The sequence below is a fragment of the Vigna radiata genome, chromosome 7 (genome assembly GCF_000741045.1).
Source record: "Vigna radiata var. radiata cultivar VC1973A chromosome 7, Vradiata_ver6, whole genome shotgun sequence".
Lineage (NCBI taxonomy): Eukaryota > Viridiplantae > Streptophyta > Magnoliopsida > Fabales > Fabaceae > Vigna > Vigna radiata.
In genome coordinates this window covers 29058972-29082054 of record NC_028357.1, presented here as the reverse complement: position 1 = coordinate 29082054, position 23083 = coordinate 29058972, and the positions used below count along the sequence as shown (strand labels likewise).

At 33.2% G+C, this 23083-nt stretch overlaps 2 protein-coding genes across 2 annotated transcripts; both read right to left on the bottom strand.

The window, feature by feature from the left end:
• Positions 1-914: 914 nt before the first annotated feature.
• Positions 915-4781, bottom strand: LOC106769186 (AP2-like ethylene-responsive transcription factor ANT). The gene is made up of 9 exons (XM_022783377.1): positions 4041-4781; positions 3256-3928; positions 2977-3059; positions 2767-2775; positions 2542-2630; positions 2340-2413; positions 2211-2261; positions 2015-2094; positions 915-1555 (listed from the first exon to the last, which is right to left on the bottom strand). Exons 1-9 carry the CDS (start codon positions 4330-4332, stop codon positions 924-926), a joined length of 1983 nt encoding a protein of 660 aa, XP_022639098.1. The 5' UTR covers positions 4333-4781; the 3' UTR covers positions 915-923.
• Positions 4782-15156: 10375 nt separating this feature from the next.
• LOC106766275 (short-chain dehydrogenase cctT-like) lies at positions 15157-16071 on the bottom strand. The gene has a single exon (XM_014651015.2). It carries the CDS (start codon positions 16069-16071, stop codon positions 15232-15234), a length of 840 nt encoding a protein of 279 aa, XP_014506501.1. The 3' UTR covers positions 15157-15231.
• Between the last annotated feature and the right edge of the window lie 7012 nt (positions 16072-23083).

Sequence of the window (23083 nt, the reverse complement as noted above, 5' to 3'; positions counted from 1 at the left end):
TCACAAAATATTATCTCTAAATATCTTGAAGATATTGATACTAAATAATAAATATGACTATTTAAACCTATAAAATGAATTCTTGAAATTCATTTGAAATAGTTAAAATTTATGTAACTATAAAGCTCCCCTTTATGATAAAATATTTCTTTGTTTTACTCTCATATTTGTGTCACTAAAACTTGTGTATAAAGACACACCGTTCATAGATGAGGATGCAGTTAAGGGCCAATCTAATTATTAGAGTTAGAGTGCTTATAAAATAATAAAAGAAAGACATGAAAAGTTTTACAACTATGTGGGTTTCCTTAAGGCAGCAGACAAATAGTAGTAAGATAGATGGCATTAAGTCATCAATCAGATAACATAAAGTCATTCAGAAGGAATCTAATTTTGCATCCACTGCCTTTTGTTTGAATTAGGTAAGGGAATATCTGCTGCCTTTAGACAAAGTTAAGCAAGAAAAGGTGGGAGTAATGATGACCATGGACGTGGAGAATCAGTAGCAATGACGTGATCAACAGGATCATTACGGTCAAAGGGATGGATATCTCAGGCCCAGTCATACTTAATTGGGTCATGTACTTAGGACGACCACCAATGTTCAAACGAATGATGTCTGGTGTCTCCCCCCATATTGCCTTAATAATTTCACCTTCTCAATCATAACCTTTTTATACCCTTCTCCTCCATTTCTATCCATGAGTCCACAACAACGATATCAAAATCAAAATTCAGGAGTTCTTTACTAGGACAATCTTAACATGTAACTGTTTAAAGTTTAAACTTGCGGATAATATTTAAACCCTCAATTTTACTTGCTACAACTCCTTCTATTGTATTGTCCAGGCATGCAAAATGACAATAAAAGGATTGAAATTTTACTTGAGAGAACAAGAATAAAAGGACCGTGAAACTATGAACTATGCATCTGTCCAAGCAGCAAAAACTGGCATCTGAGGCAAAGAAAGGGCAGGCCTCAAATGGGGTGAAGGATCCCAAGAATTCACGTTGTTTGGATTGGTAGACAATAATTTTGACGCAGTTGAAGGCATTCCAGAGAGCATTGGCAAGCTTGTCCTATCAGGGCTACCTTCTCTTGAGCTATTCAAACTTGTGGCCAGTGAAGAAGGATTTGACACATGCGTTCTCACCTTTCTTGATTCCTCTACTTCTTGATGAAACATGTTGTCCAAAGCCACTGAGAAAGATTGGTTAGTTCTGTCACTCTCAGTTCTAGGTGGATTCTGGTCAAGTTGTTGAGAGGATTGATAGGGAGTCATCTTCCACTGATCATTTTGATTTTCACAGCTCTTCTGCATTAGAATAGCTTCTTCAGTATCATCATACGCAGAAGATTTATGATTATGATCAATATACTGAGTTCCACTGTCTGTCTCTCGGTTGCGCCTAGCTAGCTCACTGCTAAGAAGGTTGCTGCTTGCCATGATTTTCTCCACGTCATATCTTGTTATGTCAAAGTTGGTTACAGCATTCACTCCTCGGAATTTTATAGCAGCAATGTCATAGGCTTCAGCTGCTTCCTCTTGTGTACCTAGAGTTTGATTTCAATAATACTAATTATTAGCTTTTTGTGCCAACATTGGACTTTTTTTTTTTTCTCTTCTGTCTAGTACAAACACTTTGGAAAGTGCTATTTGGTAAAAGGCTTGAGTTCAGTTTTCTCTATGCTACAGACATTGGATAAGATTTTACTTAAGTGAACAATTCAGATTTAAAGTTGTTATTGTCTATCAGTAGCATTAATAACAGCTGTCTCTCCGGGACTAACAGTCCTCTACAATATTTATTAAAGTGACTCATGATCAGCTTTATCATGGCTGAAAAGATGGGTATCCTTAGAGAACATGAAATAATAGGTTTTCAAAGTCATAAAGCGCCCTCTCTGTCGCATCCTACCATGGGAAACATGGTAGTTGGTACATGAACACGTTGAGAGTTAAAAACGGACATTAATTCAGTGGAAGAAAAGAGTTATTATGAAAGAACTTACTGAAGGTTCCTAGATATAGATCTTTGTTTCCAGCCACTCTACCAATTCGTGCTTGCCACCTTCCATGTTGGTGGTGTCTGCTACCAAGTGAACCAAGTTTGAAAAACTTCAGACATTTTAATTAAAGATATACAAAATTTATATTAATAATTAAATTGTAATTATATGTACTATAAGTAATTGTTAGCTAGGAGACCTTGTTACTCCTCTGTACATTGAAGCCCCTCTTGAGAATCCGCTGCTTTTTCTGAATTGATAAAGTTGATAGAAATTATGAATAAGTAAAATAGATGTTTCCTGATGATAAATAGCAACAAGATATTACCTTCTTAAATGAGCAACATACTCCTGTCTCGTCATGTTCTTCATTTCCTCAAGTTCATTTTGATAATTTTCCAACTGTTAGAAGAGAATGCAAAAGAAAAAAGATGTAAGATTATTATTATTTTATTCTCTGGTATGAACTAGACCACACAACTTGAGTGGAAACATGAAAGAGAAAGGAGAAATAAATTATTTTTTATTACAGGGAAGTTTATGTGAGTGGAGGGTCCCCAATACTTGAGTGCGGCCAGATCATAAGCTCTCGCAGCTTTTTCTTCCATATCATAACCCCCTAAAATCAAAAGTTTGGAATGACTTGAATAAACATAAATTTTCCTCTTTTGTTAAGGTCATAAGCAAAATATTAAATGATATCTATCTTTAACTGTCTCGCGAATCTAAGCTCTGGGAATTTCAAGAAGACTTACCTAGATAAACTGAGATTCATCGTATATTTGAGTGGCATTCCCCGGGAAATAAAGACAGAAACCAAAAAGAATAGTGAGTGATATCTAAAAAATTGCAGATATTTGCTTCAAAGAACAGTGGAACTCAATAGATGGATATGTTGGACCCAACAAAATGCACAAGAAAAATACTAAAGATAAAGTGATGGGGGAATATAACCCCTTTCTTACCTTGTCTTCCTTTCCTGCTTTGGCCCTCTTTCTTGCAGCTGTTGTCCCATAGATGAGCTTCATACCTACCAGTCCACCTATGCCTGATACACATACACACTTTAGAAATAAAGAGAAACGATAAAACAAAAAACACAAAAAGGGACAGGAACTGTTAAATGTGTTGAGGATGCTCACGCATGATATTAAACAAACAATGAGAACAAACAACTGACCTATAGCTTTGTTCATTCAAAATACATAAACATATTAGAGCGATTTACGCAGAAGAAAACAAACCTTGTCACACCTCTATATTGAGAGGTTCTTTGTCCAAAGGTGTCAATCGACTTCCTATGAATTATCTGCTTCTGGTCAACCTTTTCAGGTCCCCTTTTCTTTGTATCCATGGCAACAGAATCAATGACAGCAGGTGATGTGCGGTGCGAACTAGTCACACAACTGGATTGTGAGCTAGGACTCATGGACAAGCTTAAAGACTGCAAATCCCCATAAGCCATTGATCCTATGGACCCTGATTCACCTCCATTTTCCTCCACAGGAACAATCAACTTTGAGTCCTGTGCATGGCTAGTTTGGAAGTTCCTTACTCCCCAACTCTTAAGACCAGAAGCAGGAACTCCATCATCACCCATGTTTGGAACCTGAAGATTGCTGTCTGAGGTTTGACTTTGCTTCGACCCTTCTAACATCATATCATGGTTTCTCAAGGTAGAGTAATATGATAAGTGTTGGGCTTGAAGGTCTTGCTGATGTTGTTGTGGAGTGGTAATGTGTTGGACATGGTTTTGGAAAGTTTGGTTATTTGGGTCACGGCGTGAGGATTGGTTGTAAAACACACTGTCTAAGCTCAGAGGAATTGTTTCTGTGACATTACATTCATAGTGAGGGGTCCCCATCGCTTCCCCACCTAAGAAATTCTCCAGTTTTGGAGTTGATGTAGTAGCCATTGCTTCACAAAAATAGATAAAAACAGTGGTCAAGAGAGGCAACAATTAGTATAGTGCACACAAAAAAAAAAAGTCTCCGAAAACAAGAGAACGTAGAAAAAGTTATGGACTAACCTTGTGTTTGTGACCTGCTCAGAGCTTCCATTCCATAGAGAGAGCCATCAGATTTGAGGGGCATGATAGGCAAAGCTGAATATAATCCAACATTTTCAGCTTCAAGTCCATAGTAGAAGCCGTAGTTATTAAGTGGTGCAGTGTGGTAAAAACTTGTAGGAACGACATCAGCAGCAGAGGAAGGTTGAGGGTGTGAAGCAACACCTACGTTCATTTGAGGAGAGAGTGAGAAACCCAACCAGTTATTTTGATTATTAAGGTCAACAGAGTCATCATTTTCCATGCTCTTCATTTTCTCTCAACCAACACTCACTTGCTCATTCACAAAACAAGAGAAATATATATATGTCTAAATATTCAATGGGAAACAATATCCACTCTCTAGCCTCCCCACCCCACCTCTTGGACCAGTTTCTTTTCCTTCAGTTTTTTTGTAAATAAATAATTTTGTGACAAAACTGACTGGGCTAAATCTAACAAAGAATGTAAAAAAATCTATGCAGATCCTGCGGGCAACTGCATCATCTCTCTCCTTTTCTATGCGAGTGTATTGGCGTGTATATAAGGGTGTCTGGGTGGACACATTTCTAAAGGGAACAAAGCAAGTTCCTTTAAACTAAACAAAAAGAATGTGTTCCAGCAAGCAATGCTAGGCATCCTTCCCGCATTCCATGGGGATCCGTGTATGAGAAAGACCTTCGCTTTTGCTTTATTCTACGCTCCCTCCTTTCCTTTTCTCTTTTATGTAACACTCCTTAGTCCATAGACCTTAGTCACTCTCATATTAAAGTAATAATACCAATTAGTTATTGTTATCTAAAAAAGACCCTTGTGCTGCATCCAACAACACAAATGCAGAGGCCTCATTTTTGCACAATGGATGCAAATGCAACTTCAAACACTCATCTCAAATTTATTGGTCACACTCACACAGTAACACAAAAACAAACTCCTAACATATATTTTATGTTGTATACACACAAATAAAGGTTCATTTAATGTGATGGGGGTTGCTATTTGGCTTGATTGGTTGGTTTTGGGGTGAGTTGCTGAGAAGCTTGAATAGGGTTTCACGGGCCATAGACAACGTGTCCCTCCTTCCCGTCACTTCAAAACAGTTTGCAGATCCTGCTCTGCTATGGACCCCTACAACAACTTTGCAACTACAGGACAGGTATCTGCCACCCGAGAGTTATAGGGGTTGGCTCTTACGACGTCGTTTCTTTAAAGTCCAATTTTCTTGTCCTCCACTGCAATTAACCTCTGCTCTGCTGTGGGCTACCTAGTCTCTCTTTTTTGCCCATAATTTTCAAACGCACATTTACCACTTGCCCTTCCTGCAATTCACCCAATTACATTCATATTTCAAATTTCAACCACGGTCATTTGGCTCAAGATTTTTTAAATTTCTTTGACCTCATTAAAATGCTAATTAATCGTTACTTCGTCACTTACATTTTGTGACTCTGAAACTATGTCTCTAATGGATCAAATTACATCAAACAACTAAAGGACCCGAAAGCTGCAGCACGTTTTCGCACAACTGTTACAGATATATATATCACAATGAAACCTGATCCGTGATCTAACCGCAATTTAAAATCTTACTTTATTAGTTATTAATGGTTGTAGTTCTATAAACAGCTATTAGGGGGAAAAAGTGGGAGTAATTAATAGAGGGTTATTGATAATACTTGGTCTGAGAAGTTTTAGGTCACCTATAATTGTTGGGAATGAAGAACACAAAAGGTTCACTATGATCATGCTAGAGTAAGTTTCAGGAATGTTCACACTACTAATTAAGGCGAACGGTGCTTTATAAAGTCAAAGCGTGGGGAGGAATACGGAACAAAACACTAGAAAGGAAAATTGTGATATATACACGATGTGATCTAATATGGCCCAATGCTACTTGGGTTACCATGATTGTCTACGCCACTCATCAAGCATCTAGAATAGAGACTACTTTTGGTATAAATAAATAGAATAATAATCTAAAATTATTGAGGTGTAAGTTTCTTGATTGTAGTCAATGAATACATGTATGAAGACAAAAAACTTCCATTTCATGATCTTTCATTGTTATTTTCTCAAACTCAGAGTACAGCATTCCACATATATTTTGCACATTCCTGTTCGAAATACACAGAGGCTGAATTTTATCCAAGAGCATCTGAGAGAGAATGTGCCATTTTCGTGGAGCAAAGCTGAAGCATTAACGTGAAAAGTATGCGTTTATTGCAATATGCGTTTTGGTGAGGCAAATAAATAGAAGCAACTGAGCAATTCTAGAAGAAAAGATAAAAATAGGGTAAAGAAACTTGTGATAAAGCAAGCACTCTTGAAGAAGTACATATATTCCTCATATGATGGAGTGATGGCCCTTAATAAAGATAAGAGGATTTAAATTTATTCTATGTAGTGGAAGTGTGGGACAATCAACTTCCCATCAATATACTTACTTTCATGTGATGCATACATTAATTAAAGTCCTACCAGACATTTTTGGTACAATCCTTGGCAGACAGACATTTAACCAATTGGTTAATTCCACTAATAAAGTCTGGCTTTGCCAAACTAGAGTAATTTCACATGAATCACTTAATGACTCATGTGACTGTTTCTTTTCCATCATTTATTGGATTTTTGTTTATAATAAATTGTTGGTTTACGATTCCTAAAAAGTATTTAAGTAAACATTTTACTTTGCTAATTAAAAATTGGACTTATCAGCAACAAGATGTCTGAAAGTTAAACCATAAACAAATACTATGAAAAAACCGTAATAAAATATGGACAAACATTATACACTTAAAAGAAAGAAGACATTTTCATTTTAATTTTTAAAGTTAAAAGCGTAAGTTGCTTTAGTTTGACTTTATGACATTTCTGTACTGGTTATTGATTTTTGAAAACACCACTTTAACATATTTATATAGAAGAATAAAAAGTAAAATATAAAAGAACAAGTGGAATAACTTTTTATAAAACTAAAAATTAAAATGAAGATTTTATAGGTAGACAGTAAAGTGATTCAGACTTACGCCCGAACAAAACAAGAGTTTACTTCTTGTCTAATATTCCAAGATCCAAAACAATGAGAAAGGTATCAAGTTTGAACAAAATTAAACTCCTTTCTCAATCTTTTTTTATGTAAACCACAATCAGTCTTAAAGATAATGAATGATTTTGTTTGGTGGTGCACCCAAGAAATGAGGTGTATGTACGTCATTTTTGATATAATATGTAGATAGAGGGAAGAGGGGGCCTGTTAAAAAGGTAGGTTTAGATACAGATTCCATTTGATGGATGAGTATAATGATTAGTTTGCATGCAAATTTGCGTGACCAAATTCATGGAGACAGGAATTCTTTCAGGCATGATGGTGTTGTGAGAGAAAAGAGATGTGAAACGGAGTTAGGCAGAGACCAGGAGGAATGTTGAGAAATAGAAAGAAGGCCTCTTTTTGATTGTGCTAATCATGAGTCACTGTTATATCAACCCCACCAACCACTACACATCCATTCACATTTTGCCCCTCTTGGGTGAATCGCAGATAAAGGAAATACCAATTTTGCTTTCTTTCCATTTCACCATCCTTCTCATGTTGCTGCATTTCCTTTTCTTTCCTTTCTGCCTATCCACATAATGCTACTTATTCATATATCAGTTCATCAAATTATATGATGTCAATTCTATTCAAATCATTGCAATCACACTATTTGGTTTAGAATTTGGTGGACAACAATTATGGGGACAAGCTTCTATGGTATACAATGGTTCTTCACAGATTATTTTTTTTTTTTGTTTTTCACTTCCTTCTTTGTTTTTTTGATACAATTTACTTTAAACTTTTGTATACATAGGATAGAAAGCAAATGACTTTCACAATTGATAATTTTTTTATATTTTTCCGTCAATTATAATTTGAGTTAATATAAAAATTAATAATTACATATTAACCTTTCCTAAAAAGAATCCTATAGATAATTTTTTTTTATTACAATCAAGGTAGTATGTGATTCTTTTTAACGAAAATGGTTTTGATTTATGCATTTTTACATATAACTGACAAAATTATTTTACAATCACAAACTGCTATCAGACACATACGTATAGATACAAAACAGATGTATATATAATTAAGTTTTTTAAGGTTCACAACATCTGATTTAATCAATTAAAAAGCAATTACACATAATTAATTTAACATAATAAATGATAAAATAAATACATAATAATTATTTATTTCTAATACATAAAAAAACATTTCATCCACTCATGATAAATTTATTCAATTGCATATGTGGATAGTGATTTTCCGATAAAAAATTACAAGGTATCTTATATATTATTAGTTTTTCTTATTATTATAATAACATACTTGAAATAATAAATAGGTTACTTAAGAAAAGAAATGTATGTTCGTTAGTGAAAAATAAGTCTTTCACAATGTAATGTAAAGATGGATATGCAAGTTTAAAAAGCACAGTGGTATACTAGTAAATAAAAGGTTTAATATTTATTTTTATTTTTCGGTTTGTTAAGTGTGTTCAAATTGGTTTTTCTTTTCTCAAAAATTCACAAACGTCCCATGTTTTGTAAAAAATTGTTTAAGTTGATCATTTTTGCTTACGACGTTAAAAAGTTAATGGCAGAGTTGTTCTCCTGGCAACCACTGAATGAGTTGTCCAATTTATCATTATGTGGCACCACTTTGACATGAATTGAGGTGTCAATTTTAAAAATAAAACTTAATGATGTAGATTACCATAGATGAAGTGTTGGAGGCCATGGTTCTCACGGTGGGAAAGAAGCCGGTGGAGTGGAGCGATGTCGCAGCGATTCAAGTTGTGGAAGTGAGAGTAACTGGGCGCATCAACATTGTCCGTGAAGGAGTTACTGTGATTGTGCAATCAATTGTCACCCTAAATGCCTAAACACGTTGATCTCCTTCGCGCTCTGGAAGCTTCCCTAGGCTCCCCCTTTAACTCTCACCCTCTCTCAACCCCAACCCTCTCATCATCGCCATCAGCGGCTCCAGCGGCGTTGGCAAAGACACCCTTATCATGTGCCTTCGCGAGGCCCACCGCAGCCTCCACTTTGTCGTCATTGCCACATCGTGCCCTCGCCGCCCCACCGAAGCCAACGACAAGGACTACCTCTTCGTCTCGAAGGAGGAGTTTCTCGAGATGATGGAGCGGGAGGAATTGCTCGAGTATGCCCTCGTTCTTAGGGTCGATATTCAGGACGTTGCCACGCGAGAGAGGAGACAAAGCATTTGAAGAATTTTGATTTGTTGTGGTGAATGTGAAGGGGAAGTTGGAGAATGTAGTGAAGTTGATGAAGTCTATTAATGATGTCGAGAAAGCTAGGGTTTTGCACTTAGATAGAGGGTTGAGGGTAAATGAACTAGGAAGAATATCTCTAAAACGTTTTCTTTTACTAATTTCATAAATTGTTCATTGTGGAAGATTGGTCATTGGTGTTTTTGAGGGAATGATTGTTCCCTTTTTGCAACCTCAATCCTAGAATGTTCATTCTTTCAGAAACTGGTTTGGACTTAAACTAAAAGATGCATTAACATGTCAACATCGATTTCACTATGCAGTTTGTGCTCAAAACTGAATAATAATATGGTATAATCCCAAGTGCAAAACTTCACTGTCCTTAATTTTTCTCATTGAAACTCCAATGCCTTCTTTGCCAGAATTCAATATGTACCTTCAACGAGCCACAAACCGAATTTCAACATCAATTTCAGCAGATTCTTCAATCCAAAATCGCAAATTGATTTTAACCTAAAGGTAATGAAGGAGAAGCTGCAATGGAGGCTGCAGTGTGACTCGATATTCAGTATGGCTGGTTAATGGTGATAAGGGTTACAGTGATTGCAAAAGAAGGAGAAGTGTGATGAAGCCTTCTAGTTTTGAGTGGGAAGGGGACTGTCACGTGACAATCCCTCATTGGCTGAGTTTGCCATGCAATGACTACCTGGACAGGTCATTTTTGGTCAGGAGAACAACTCTATCTTATAGCGTTTTTAACGTCTTAAACAAAAAGGACCAACTTGAACAGTTTTTTTATAAAATATGGGACATTTGTGAACTTTTGAGAAAAGAATAACCAATTTGAATACATCTAACAAATCAAGAGATCAAAGTAAATATTAAACCTAAATAAAATAAATTAAATAACAATAGTTAAGAGTTTAAACCATCATGGAAAATAAAATTATGACGGTTAATAGGTGGAACCATAATTGAAATGTTTGGATAAACCAAATTACTTTAATCTGATCAGGAGTTTTATAATGACGATTATTGTATAAATTATCGTTATATTATTCTTATTAAATTATTTTATGTTTCCTGAATTAACATTTGTCAATAGTTGTGAAAACGCTGTTGTTTTGTGCACACATTTCACGACAATCTTTATAAATTTTGTTGTTTATGTCATATTTTTAACTAAAACAATTTCAACGACAATGTGAAAGCTGTAATAAAAAGACTATTTTAACCTCCTCTAATGACTTATCTACATTAGTGGTTATTACATGATTCCAAAATTTTTTAATACCAAGGACTATGGTTCATGTTCAATTCCAGATGTAATTGGTCACATTAAAAACTTATCTGTTACTTACTCAATCCAAATAAATAAGTAAATGTTTTCAGACAAATCAAATTTAGACTATTGCACAAAGTAAATTTATGGTTTAAGATAATTTATACATTGATTATACTAGTAAAGGAGAAGTGACTAATAATTATTAATTAATAATTAACAATATAAACCAAAAAAAAAAAAACCAATTGTTTATTAATTAAACCTTACATTTGTATTAAGAATTTCCAATTTGTACTGAATTTTATATGTAATGAACAAGAGCTCAATTATTCAAACAATTAATAACATGTAAAAAATAATATTTTTCACTTAAATTTGTTACACTTTGTGGAGAAAATTGTAAAAACTCTTGAACATCATTCTTATATCCCTCATTCATTCAATTTGGATTCATTCAACTTTGATTTATTTATATAATAAAAAAAAACTTATTCGTGTGTGAATATTTATACGAGAAAAATTCACAATTTTTTTAAATTTTTTTGTTAAACGTGATGTCATATATATTTTTTATTTGATTTGTGATCCATTTGTTAAATATATCCTCCTTGATTGCTCCTTTTGGTTGCTCTCTCTCAGTATGTAATGATGTACGTTCTACATTGGTTCCTTTTATACTCAAAGTAGTATATAATACTATTTCCGATAACCATTTTGTGCCCAATAATGTAGTTTGACAATATTAATTTACATTTTTACACAATATATTATCCTAATAAATATTTTGTATTATTAACTTAATAATAATAATAACAACTCATAGTTAGAGTAAAAAACTTTACATTTATTTGATATAAACAATATTTCCTCGTAATACTATTATAATTATATGCACTCATTAAAAAAAACATAATACTTGTGATGGAATGACAACAAGATTTAATATCACGCTTAGGATGCAATATCAAAGTTCTATCAAACCATAAATTATAGTCAACAATAATATATTGTCAAGATCAACTTTTATACCACAACCATATCTAGAATCTTTCACAAAATTATGTGTTTAATCTTATTTTCTGTATTGTTGCGATGGCTATAGATCACTAATAATTAACTCTATATCTTAAGTTTATTAAGTTTATTTAATGATGTTAAATCATAATAATCACCTAATAGTAATTCGCCTTAAAAGCTCCAATATAAATAATTTAATCAAATATTATTCTTAATAATATGTTCGGATGATCTACTTCAAAAACATGATTAAGATTAAAAATGTTATTTTTCATCTAATTTGAAGAACATTAGTATATTTTATTGATGAGAACATTAGAAGAAGACGAAGAATAATACAATATTTGAACAAGAAAAACAAAAGAAAGAAATTACTCAAAAGATATAGAGCAAAATAATGAGTTTCAAGATAATATTAGCGTAACATTTTTATGTAAAATTAAGCATTTTTTTATGGGTGATAGAAAAGTATTTAGTAGGTTATAGAAAAAATTATGTGTTCTTAAATTATGTGGAAAATGTATCAACTCACTTAACTACTTTGTTTATGAGAAAATTTTGAAACTTGGTGAACACACGATCTAGTACGTTTCACTATTAAGTTTATTAAACATGCATCAAGTTGACTTGACTCGACATGGACTCAAGCTGATTTATGTTGACATGAGTTGAGGCTAGAGCCAACTCGGCTCAACCATTGATTGGGACCAATTCGAATCAATCATCGGTCCATCAGATTCAACTCATTATTTGGTTCGATCGCGACTTGACTTAACTTGACCTTCGGTTGAGCTTGACTTGACACACCCTTCGATCTAAACCGATTCGACACAACCTTCGACTTTGGTCAACTCGACACAACTTTTGTTTGGGGTTGACTTGGCAAATCCTTCAACAAAATCAACTCAACACACCCTTGAATCCACACGACCTTCCGTCCTAGCCAACTTGGCTTGACCTTTGGTCTATACTGTCTTGACTTGACATTTGGTCTAGGTCGATTTGACTTGACATTTAGTCCAAGTTGACTTGTTTCAATCTAAATCAACTAGACTTGACCCTTTAGCTTAGACCAGCTTAACTTGATCTTTCGATATGAACCAACTTGATTTTTGATTCAAGTCTACTTAACTTGACTTTAAATCTAGTAAATTTGGCTCAATCTTTTCCTAATCGCCATAATTTGATTTTGAGATACTTTTATTTTAAATATTTAAAATTTAAAAAATATTTAAATCAAAATTACATTCACATCTGATTAAGTGAATGAGATTTAAAATCCATTGTCGATTTATATTTTAAAAAAATCCATTTAAGAAAATCTTCTCCTATTTTAAGTATTTTAGTGAATTTAAGAATTAGTAAATTCCTGTTCCTACATTTCTGATCTCTAATTTTTATATTTACATGTTCACTTTTAAAAAATGATCTCACGCATGAAAAAAGTATCACTTAAGTAAAACAGTTTCAGCTCATTTTATCTCGTTATTATTTTTCGATTATGTGAGATTTAAATTCTCGAATTATGCAATTATTTATTTATTTTTATTTAAGCAAACATTTGGTCCATTTAAGCAAACGTAGTTTTTCAAATTTTAAGCTCTTTATATTCTAACTTAAGTAAAAAAATGATTTCATTTAAGTGAAAAATACTTTTTCACCTTGTTTAACTAAATCACTTATAAAATTCAATTATTCATTTTCCTATATAAATTTTTAAAAGACTTTTTTTACTGATTTTTTGTTAGATAATTAAGATTAGAAAGTGTAAAATATGTATTCAACAAATCTTATTAATAATACCATTACAAATAGAGCCTTAAATTTTGTTTTATAAAATTTATGGTAGGTATCCTATTCCTATATATAATTAGACATCTATGGCAACACTTCAACAGTAACGAATCTTCAGAAAAATATTTTATGAGGATTAAGTTAAATGTATACAAATTTTGAAAATGTCAAATATATAAAATATACTAAAATTTAAAAGTATTATGAAAATTTATTAAAAATAAATAAATAAAGAAAACATGGAAGACCAAGTCAAATGCTTGTTAAAAAATACAAAGTAAACTTCTAAAAAATTTATACAATTCTAAGAAGTTGAAAACTATTGTGAAAAAAAATTCTAAATTTATTAAAGAGGTAAAACACAGTACCATTTAAAATCTTCTCTATTTTTCACATCCAAACCCATCAATTTATCTGCATAAATATTTTTCTCCTGAAAAATATGAAAATTTCTAAATTTCATGTCTTTAAATAACTCCAAACATTTTCTTCTTCTCCCATCGAATGAACAATAAAAGAAAAAGCTAAACAAACTAGTGAAGAGTTGCATTGAAACTAAGTATTTTAAAATTCAAAACATATTCCATGACATGTAACACATGTGAGCTCAACATAAATAGAAATTATGAGCTCCAAATAAAAAGAAAAAACTATCAGTATACTTTCTTACATTTGTTTATATAACAAAACACAAGTAACAGTGCTTGGAGATTATTAGTTCCATTAGTGTTAATTTTAATCTAATTAACCATCAAAATTTTCCAGAATAGTAGAGAAACCCGCCCGAGTGTCAATATCATGGAATTTTAACACAGCAAAATTAGCCGTGATATTATGCATAGATTTAATAATATGAATATATTCTGCTGAAATCTAGCTTAATCCTTGTTTGCCAATCCAAACAGAAAAGTTAATCGCAGCTAAAATAAGAATTTCACTACAATTACATATGTTTGAATTATTTTAAATATTATTCTGAACTTCTGGTACATGTGCATACCTTTGAATTGGGTATTTTTTATCAAATTGGGCAAATTTGTCTTTGTATTACCGAAATAGGTAAATTTGTCACAAAATACGAAAATAGGTAAGTCGTGAGAGGTTTAGACGACTTATAATGAAGAGGTTGTGCCCCTTCCACGACTTCCCTCCACCAATTTATTGACAAAACATTGATGCACAGAATAATTTTTACGTGAAGAAATCAATAATAGTGTAGATGTGAAGAGATGGATAGGAAAGCATGCTCAATGAATAGAAAGGCTAAAAATTCAATGTCTGTACTTAGTTTCCAGTACATAGATATTACTATAATTAATATTTAAAGTAGTAGACTATTTATATTAAAAAGTATATAATAGGTTGATTGTTCTAATTAATTTATTTTAGTTCAAATAAAATATTTATAAAATATTGCATGGAAGGTACAACTTTTTCATTAGAAGTCGTCTGAATCTCACGACTTTTCTTTGATCCAAAATTTGTTTATTTTCATAATATTTCAGTCAAATTTGTCTAGTTTAGTTAAAAAAACCTTTGAATTGAGAAAATAAGGTGTAAGATCTTCTTACAACATCAAATCATCCATTTAATCAACTCTAATAGTGGAGCAATAGTTTGATCACAAACAAGTGATACAGAAGGGAGAAGTTAACCAAACTTTATTAACACAGGGAGAGGAGATAAATAAGTATGATATACAATCAATACGTGATAAAAAAAAAAAATAGTAAAGAACAATAGATGTTGATGAAGTGTTTGATATCTGAAGATGTGTAACATGATCACTATTACTTGAACAAAAACCTTAAACTTTTTTGGTTAGGCCAAAACGGGTTGCGAAAAAATGATCTCTGACCCAGAGAGGAGACCATGAGAGGAAGGCAAACAAAGCAGTCATGTGACCATAGACAATTTGTTTTGGTGGTTTAGGGCGTAAAACCCTTTTAGCCACATGTCTAGCAAAAACTCTACCATCCGTTGCTTTGTCACCCTGAGAAGCTCTAGCTCGCTCTTCAATCACCTCTTTAAAGTCCTTATAAAGCTTCCACTCATAATTACCCAATCTCTCCGTATTGGCCTTCCCAAAGTTTGATCTCACAGAGGCTGGCAAAACTAGAACTACGTTGATCCCAAAAGGCCTAAGTTCTAGGCGCAAACTGTTTGACATGGCATGCACTGCAGCCTTGCTAGCACAATAAGACCCTGCCCAAGGGGTTGAAACTTGGCCTACCACACTTCCAACATTTACTATACTTCCACTTCTTCTCATAGCCATGTGAGGCACCACATGCTGCACCATTCTTAGTTGCCCTAGTGTGTTGATTTCCCAAGCCTTTCTAATTGTATCGAGTGGCAACTCAGCCAATGGCCCAGTGCTACCTATTCCAGCATTATTAATCAATATATCTATGCGACCATGTTTTGATATAACATTCGCCACAGCTGAAGACACGCTTTCATCACAAGACACATCAAGCTCAAATGTCTCTATGTTATCTGACTGCAACTCTGACATGTCTTGCATCCGTTCTGAGATGTCAGAGGCAAAAACGTGGCATTTTTTCTCAGCAAATGCCTTACAGTATTCGTAGCCGATGCCACCTTTGGCACAGCCAGTCACTAGAACTACTTTGCGGTCACTCATTTTGGTTGTACTTTCTTGTTCAATATTTGGCTTCCTATCCCCTTATATAAATGGAATCAGATGTAATAATAATAAGGACACTAATTTTAATATCAAATTATCCTATCTTGTTAGCTTATTTTTTGTCACAGGATAAAGAATATTCTTTGCAACATATGCTGTTATGCTTCTTGTATCTGGTTGGATTGGCCGTCTGCCGGCTACGTACGTTGGACAAGTTTTCTTTATGTCTGCAGTATGATGCAGATTTGTAATTGTTTTCTTTATGGCTGCAGTGATGGGTATGCATCCTGTCACTTTCTGATGCACATTTCGCCACAAACATACTTCCATATGCGCAAGACTTTTTCAGCTTTTAATGAGAGCCACAATGATCAATTAAACAATGCAAGAAGCTCTAGTACAAATTTGGTTCTTTTCGTATCACAAAATAAACACATTTTAAGGTTTTCTTCCTTGCCCCTCTTCTGTGAATTATATTCCTTTCCAAGTGTTTAAAAATGCTTGGAGGTTTTCTTAAACACGACACTAATATATAAGACTTAAGTCTACTTAAATAAAGAATTAACACTACTCTTAATCTAAAATTTTATAACAAAAAGTCATCGTTATATGATGCTTTAGTTTCATTTAAACTCATATCAATTTCAACATAAATAAAAATGAACCTACACATTTGAAATGCTACAGTTTACGTTACCTCTTCTCTAATTGACAAAGAAAACATGATTACATGATCAGAAATTCTAATTTCAACCCAGTGTTTTCTGATCTGATATATCCTCCCTAGTTGCACGTTCCTTATTTCTGCAATATTTTTCCCTATTTATATCCAAAATAAGGAATTGCTGTGGTGCTTCTTCAATGCGATCACTTGGTCCTTCAGAATTACTTTGAGATACCCTTTTCTGTGCATTATATCGTGCCTCACTCGTTTTTATATTATTTATATAATGTCTTTTTAGATATTAAAAAAAAAAACTACTATAGTTATTAATTAGTACGTCTAAAGGTAAGATGTCCATTAAAAAAAATAAAAATCCATGGTAATTAAGATATGTGGAATTTAACATGAATTTTGTTGTTTTTTCTAATTGCTTTATTTGTCTAGGTAGGGAGAATATAATTTTGGATATGACAAGGAATGGTAAGTATTTTTTTCCGTACATTTTAAACTGCAAGTTGCCAATTTTGGCAATGATGAAGATGGTGGAAGCTTGTTGTTGAGTTTGTGAGAAGTACGTTCATGTGTAATGTTTGTTTTAGTTGGTGCTTAAGATTAATTTTGTTTTATTTGCCTTATCTTTGTCTTCTTGGAAGTTCTTGTTACTCGATCTATAAAGCTATTAAAAGCTACGTAGAGGTTGGTCCTTCGGAAAATATTAAAAAGAAAGGATGCTAATATATTAACAACTTTTTTTAATAATTTTTTTATAATAAGACACGTGTCACTATTTTATTGGTTTGTTTGAATTTATTTTAAAAAATATATTTGAAACGGACCAATTACAAACTAGCATTGTCAAAACAAAAATTATTAAAAAAACTTTTTTATTTATAATTTATTTGTTGATTTTTTATAATTTATTTGTTGATATTCTATTTAAGTAGGGAGTCACGAGGAGCAAGTTGCGACGTCCCAAATATATATAAAATATATATATAATAAGACATCACATTTATGGTATCAGAGTCTAGTCTCTCCCAGTACGGTGTGGTTCGAGAACGAACCAGACAGAAGCTGGTGGGCATGTGACACCCGGGCACTGACGAGGGCGGGGAGTGATCACCGGTGCAAGAGGCATGGTCAGGGGGCACAAACAAGGAGCGGCTCCTGGCAGGCTTCCAGTGGAAGGGGTATATGGACGAATCGAACATACGCCGGAATGGGAGGGATCTGGAGGCTGTATAGGTATGGGACTATACAGTTGAAAGATAGCTTAAAGGAATTGATTTGGCTACCCATATCACCAAAATGCATTTGTTTTTCGGTAGCCTAACCCATAAGAACTCCATGGTTAAGCGTGCTTAGCTTGGAGTAATTCTGGGATGAGTGACCTTCTGGGAAGTCTTCCCAGAAAGTGTGCGAGTGAGGACAAAGCACACTGAAAAGCCTCAGTCCCTGTAAGTTGCCGGGGTGTTACACTCTTGTCCAGAATGAAATTATATTAAGAACTCATTCTTCATACAAAATACACAATAATAAATAAAAGGAAACAAAAAAAAATAGAGAAAAGAAAAATAATTAGTGTTCTCTTATTACTAATAGTAAAAAAACTTAAATCGGATTATTAAGATTCTGCGACTGAAAGATCTTATAGTGCTCGTACAAGTGACTGTTAAGAATTTTAAGATTTCTTCCTAGTTCGTTTTGTTAGATAGAATTAAGTTTTGGACTACAACGTTGTCCCAAGGAGATCTTTTCACTTATTGTATTTATATTTTTGTGAGATTTTATACTATTTGTGTCTTATTAGGACTCTGAAAATGGGTTAGGTTTAGTAAGTCAATTAACTTGATTTATGATTCAAATCAGACTTCAAAAATTGTAACATAATAAAAATAAGTTTTTCTTAGCCTCGTTTGGTTCGTTGTTCATGTGTATTATGATCAAACTACCTCACTGGTTAATGAAGTAACCCATTTATTCTTTTATATTAAATATTTTTGTATCATGTCATAAAAGTAAGAAATTTTAACTTCTCTCTCCTTTTCTTAATCTCTTATGATTAACTTGTTAAAAAAAATTCATTAGCGAAGTTCCCATAGCTAACTTTCTGATGAATTTTATTTTCGCCAATAATAATCGACTATCTAATAACATCATTATAGTGAAATAAGCATTTCTTTTTTCATCCCATATCTGCTAATTACAATATCCATCATCAGGCAAAAGTGGAGTTTAATGACTTTACATTTTATTCACAAAGTCGATAGGGTGAAGTTTTGTTTGGGGAATAAAAGCCAATAAAAGCATATTCAAAGTTTGGTATATGTCGACAAATGCTAGCAAATTTTGATTATCAAGGTCTAAGATCAGCTACAAATCCCGAGTTTAAAGTCATAAGCAAGTTTGAGAATTAATATAAGTAAAATCACAAACAACAAATAATAATGTTGCACTGTACACAATTTAAATTTTTACTTACGGACACTTGTATTTTGGAAGGAAAGAGAAAATAAAAAAAAAAAAAAAGAGTACCCTAAATCCTTGTCCATGTCACTGTATTCGTTTCCAAAAATAGGCAATACGCAGAAGCTGGGATGATAAAGACGAGTTTGAAAATAGGTTAATTCAGTTTACTTTTATATAATTTTGTTAGATTTTTGGATTTTAAAAAACCAGGGGTTTATTAAATAGCACGAGACCCACAAAACATTATAATAATAATATTTTTTTATATTTTGTTATAATAAAAAATGTAAAAACGCGTGAGCTTAAACATGTGTTTCTATTGGTTTTTATACAATAAATTACTCAATTATAATTAATAATTAAAGTTTGATGTATATTAATTTAAACTATAATAATATTATATGTATAAATATTTTTTAAGTAATATGATAAAAAAAGATTAATTTTTTAATTTTAATTTTGCTTAAAGAAAAGCTGAGGGCACAGGATAAGTAAACTGATGGATTAACTGGTAACTTTGAAAGGAGGATTTATCAGGCCACTTTTACTTTCGCACACCACAAAATATGTCTGGAACTGTAACTAGTGAAAGATGGAGGATAAATTAGACTTTCGATGAGAGTGTAGAACTCCTCCAAAAATCATACCCAAAAAATAAAATATTACCGGAACTTTTCATGGTGAATAAGGAAGGAAACATAAAACAGGATTTTTTCTCATAACAGTGCATGAAATCCAATAATATCTACTAGTATTAGAACGTGTTTGTGCCTGGTGTTTCTCATAAAAGATAGTAGGTGTTTTTGTCTAAGAACAAGACCACTTAGTAAAATAGTATTGGTTAGTTAGAAGTGTAGCATGGTCGAGATTAATAATGTGAAAACATTTTTGAATGACAGGGTTTTGAAGATTGTGTTGATGTGAAGAAAATAGGGATTGAACAGAAAAAAGTGGAAATGGATAGCAACTAATCTGATTGGCAGCAGAGAAGCCTGTGAATGATATAGTATGGCATGAGAAGAAAAGGTGTTTGTGCACTTTCTCTTTCTGAGGAGATTGAAACCAATAACATTTCCTCTCTCTTTCTTCTCTCGGCATTAATGTTGGATGTCGTACTCTTTTATGAGAATCTCTTTTATCACTACTTTGCTGACCGCAACATTCATCATTTCCCTTTCCCTTTTACCCTCCTTATCCTTCAAATATCATCTATAACTTACGGTATAAACCCACCACCACCACCCTTTTATCCTAGTTTTCACACAACAACACCACCACTACCTATTCTACATTACTTCTAGCCCTGCACACACCTACACCCTTTTTTCACACCAACAGTAAATAACCAAACTCATTATATATATACTTCCCACCCAAAAATATTTCTTTTACGTTAACTTAATACCTTTTCATATACATAGATAAACAGTGGTGGAATAATATAATATTTTTTCAAGTGATGATGTGATGGGAAAGTAAGTTGTAATGTATGGTTGTATTGTATGGTTGTTTAGAAACAGGAAAAGCCAAAGCTTTCGGCCAAGATTGGGGTGACTAACAGGTGCCTATCATATGTATGAGCTGCAACAGGAAGGCACTGTTTAGTGGATACATTCTTTTATTTGTTATGTACTTTTACTTTATAATCAGAACCCCACAAATACATGTCGACATTTCTGGCTTATCAGTGGATTGGACCAAAACAATGTAAAATGTCTGGAAAAGAATGGCCATCCCATCTCAATCAAGTTAGACCGGGTTACTGCACCCCTGCCCTCGTTTTATCCTCAGATGCATTATTTAGGTTCTCTTTCTTTCCCCTTAAATACACTAGCAACGGACGGAATTCTGTCTTTGTTTCTCTTTGACAAAGGATCATAACCATATTTTAATAATATTTTTTAATAACATTTTAATATTATTTATATGTTATTATCTTGTTTATGTTAATATTTATAATTATTATTAATTATAAAATAATTTTAAATTAATCACAAAATAATACGTAAATTGTAACATCCCAAAAATATATGTATTAAATCATATTGAGTGGAATACATCATATGTAATAAAGTAAAGCAGTCAAGAGTAGAGTCAGATGAAGTATATATAATACAGTCATCCAAAATAAAATGTAAAAGCTCTACATATAGTCATAGAGTCTTTCAAAAGGAAGTGAGATAAAAGAAAACTAAAGTATATACATATGAACATAAACGTCCTAACTACTCAGCAGTGTCTGGAGTCTCAGCGGCATCAACTTCATCCAATACTTGCTCCAAAGGAACCTCTGCAATCTCTGCTCACATCCAAATTTGGATGATCATTGCAAAAGAAAACAAACACAGACAAAACAAACAACACACACGCAAGGGTAAGCTAGAATTCAAAAGAATACAAGTCCAATACAATTTAAACAAAGTAAAAGAGGCATACAAGTAATCGCAATCACAGAAATACAGTTTTAATAAGTTATGAGTTATAGTTTTATTAGATAGTGTTAGACTTAGACTCGTCCGGACCCGGAATGAATATCGAGCTATGGCAGGTCATGCACTTGTGGTGGCCTCTACTGCTTTGCAAAGTCATTGCCAATGGGTTTCACCCTACCACACACAAGGTTAGTCCGTTATAACTCACCTTGGCCCATATAAAATGGAGACAACCAAGACTAGAACCCCCTACTACTCTTCACCACATGAACTAATCTTCTCTAAGTAAGATTGAATAGTCATTAGAGCTTTAAGGGCAACCCCCAAGACTGAGCTACCTATATTCATTCCAGAAACTTACTTAGATCTCATTCTCATAACTTAATTTGATCTCACCTAGAGATGTACTTAAATCACATTACATTTCACACTAACTTTACTTACTTTAATTCTTAATGTTATACATGAAGTTAGGAGATTAATTTGGTCTGGTTACATTATCAAGAATAGATCAATCCAATAATATTAATAGAAGTCATACAAGAGGAACCATAACAAATACATGAATCATCACACAAGGAAGAAGAGGAAACAAGAATTACATATTTTCAGAAAAACATCACTTATTAATACAAATATCTTTGTAATCTTAAATTACCAATACTTAGGTAATTCAAATGGCTTGGAAACTCACACCATTGGCTCCGGAAGGGTCAAAAACCCCCAGAACGACCTAGAAAACGTCCAAAACGGACGTCCGGAACCCCACAAACTATCAAAAACAGACATGACAGCAGAAAATGGTGCCCGAGCGCCCGTTAGGGGCGCCCGAGTGTGAATTCTGCAGATTTTATGCAGATTTTGCAGAACTCACCCTCCAAATCTGTTTTAGGCCATTTGGTGAACTTTGAACACTCCTAACTCGATCTATAGGCTAAATATAACTTGTTTGAAGCTTTCCCCATGATCCTAACACAAATTTCTAGTTACTATGCAGAGATTTTGAATCAAACACTCAACCTAATTCTCTTAGAGACTCAATTTGAATTATACTACTTAGAAACGGTTTTAGACTCTTTTGATGTTGCCTACAAGTCATAATTGGTCTGTCTAAGCTACCACAAAGGTTCAATTCAGGTCTAGACCCCTAACTTAAAATTTCACTACCCCACTTCCTAAATTTGATTTCCTAGAACACTTGAAATATTACTCTTTGCTTAAAACTTTGCCTAGTCTCTTTCTCACAGATTGTTTCCAATTCTAATTCATTATACTAGTCACAGCACATCCATAATTCAGAACATAGTATTTATAATGAACATAGGCTAGAATTTACAAATTTCAGAACACCACATAAGGCATTCAAACACACTTTAACTTGACATTTTACAAAATTTTCTGCATGTATTGATCAAAGTCTTTACACACAAAATATGTTTACAAA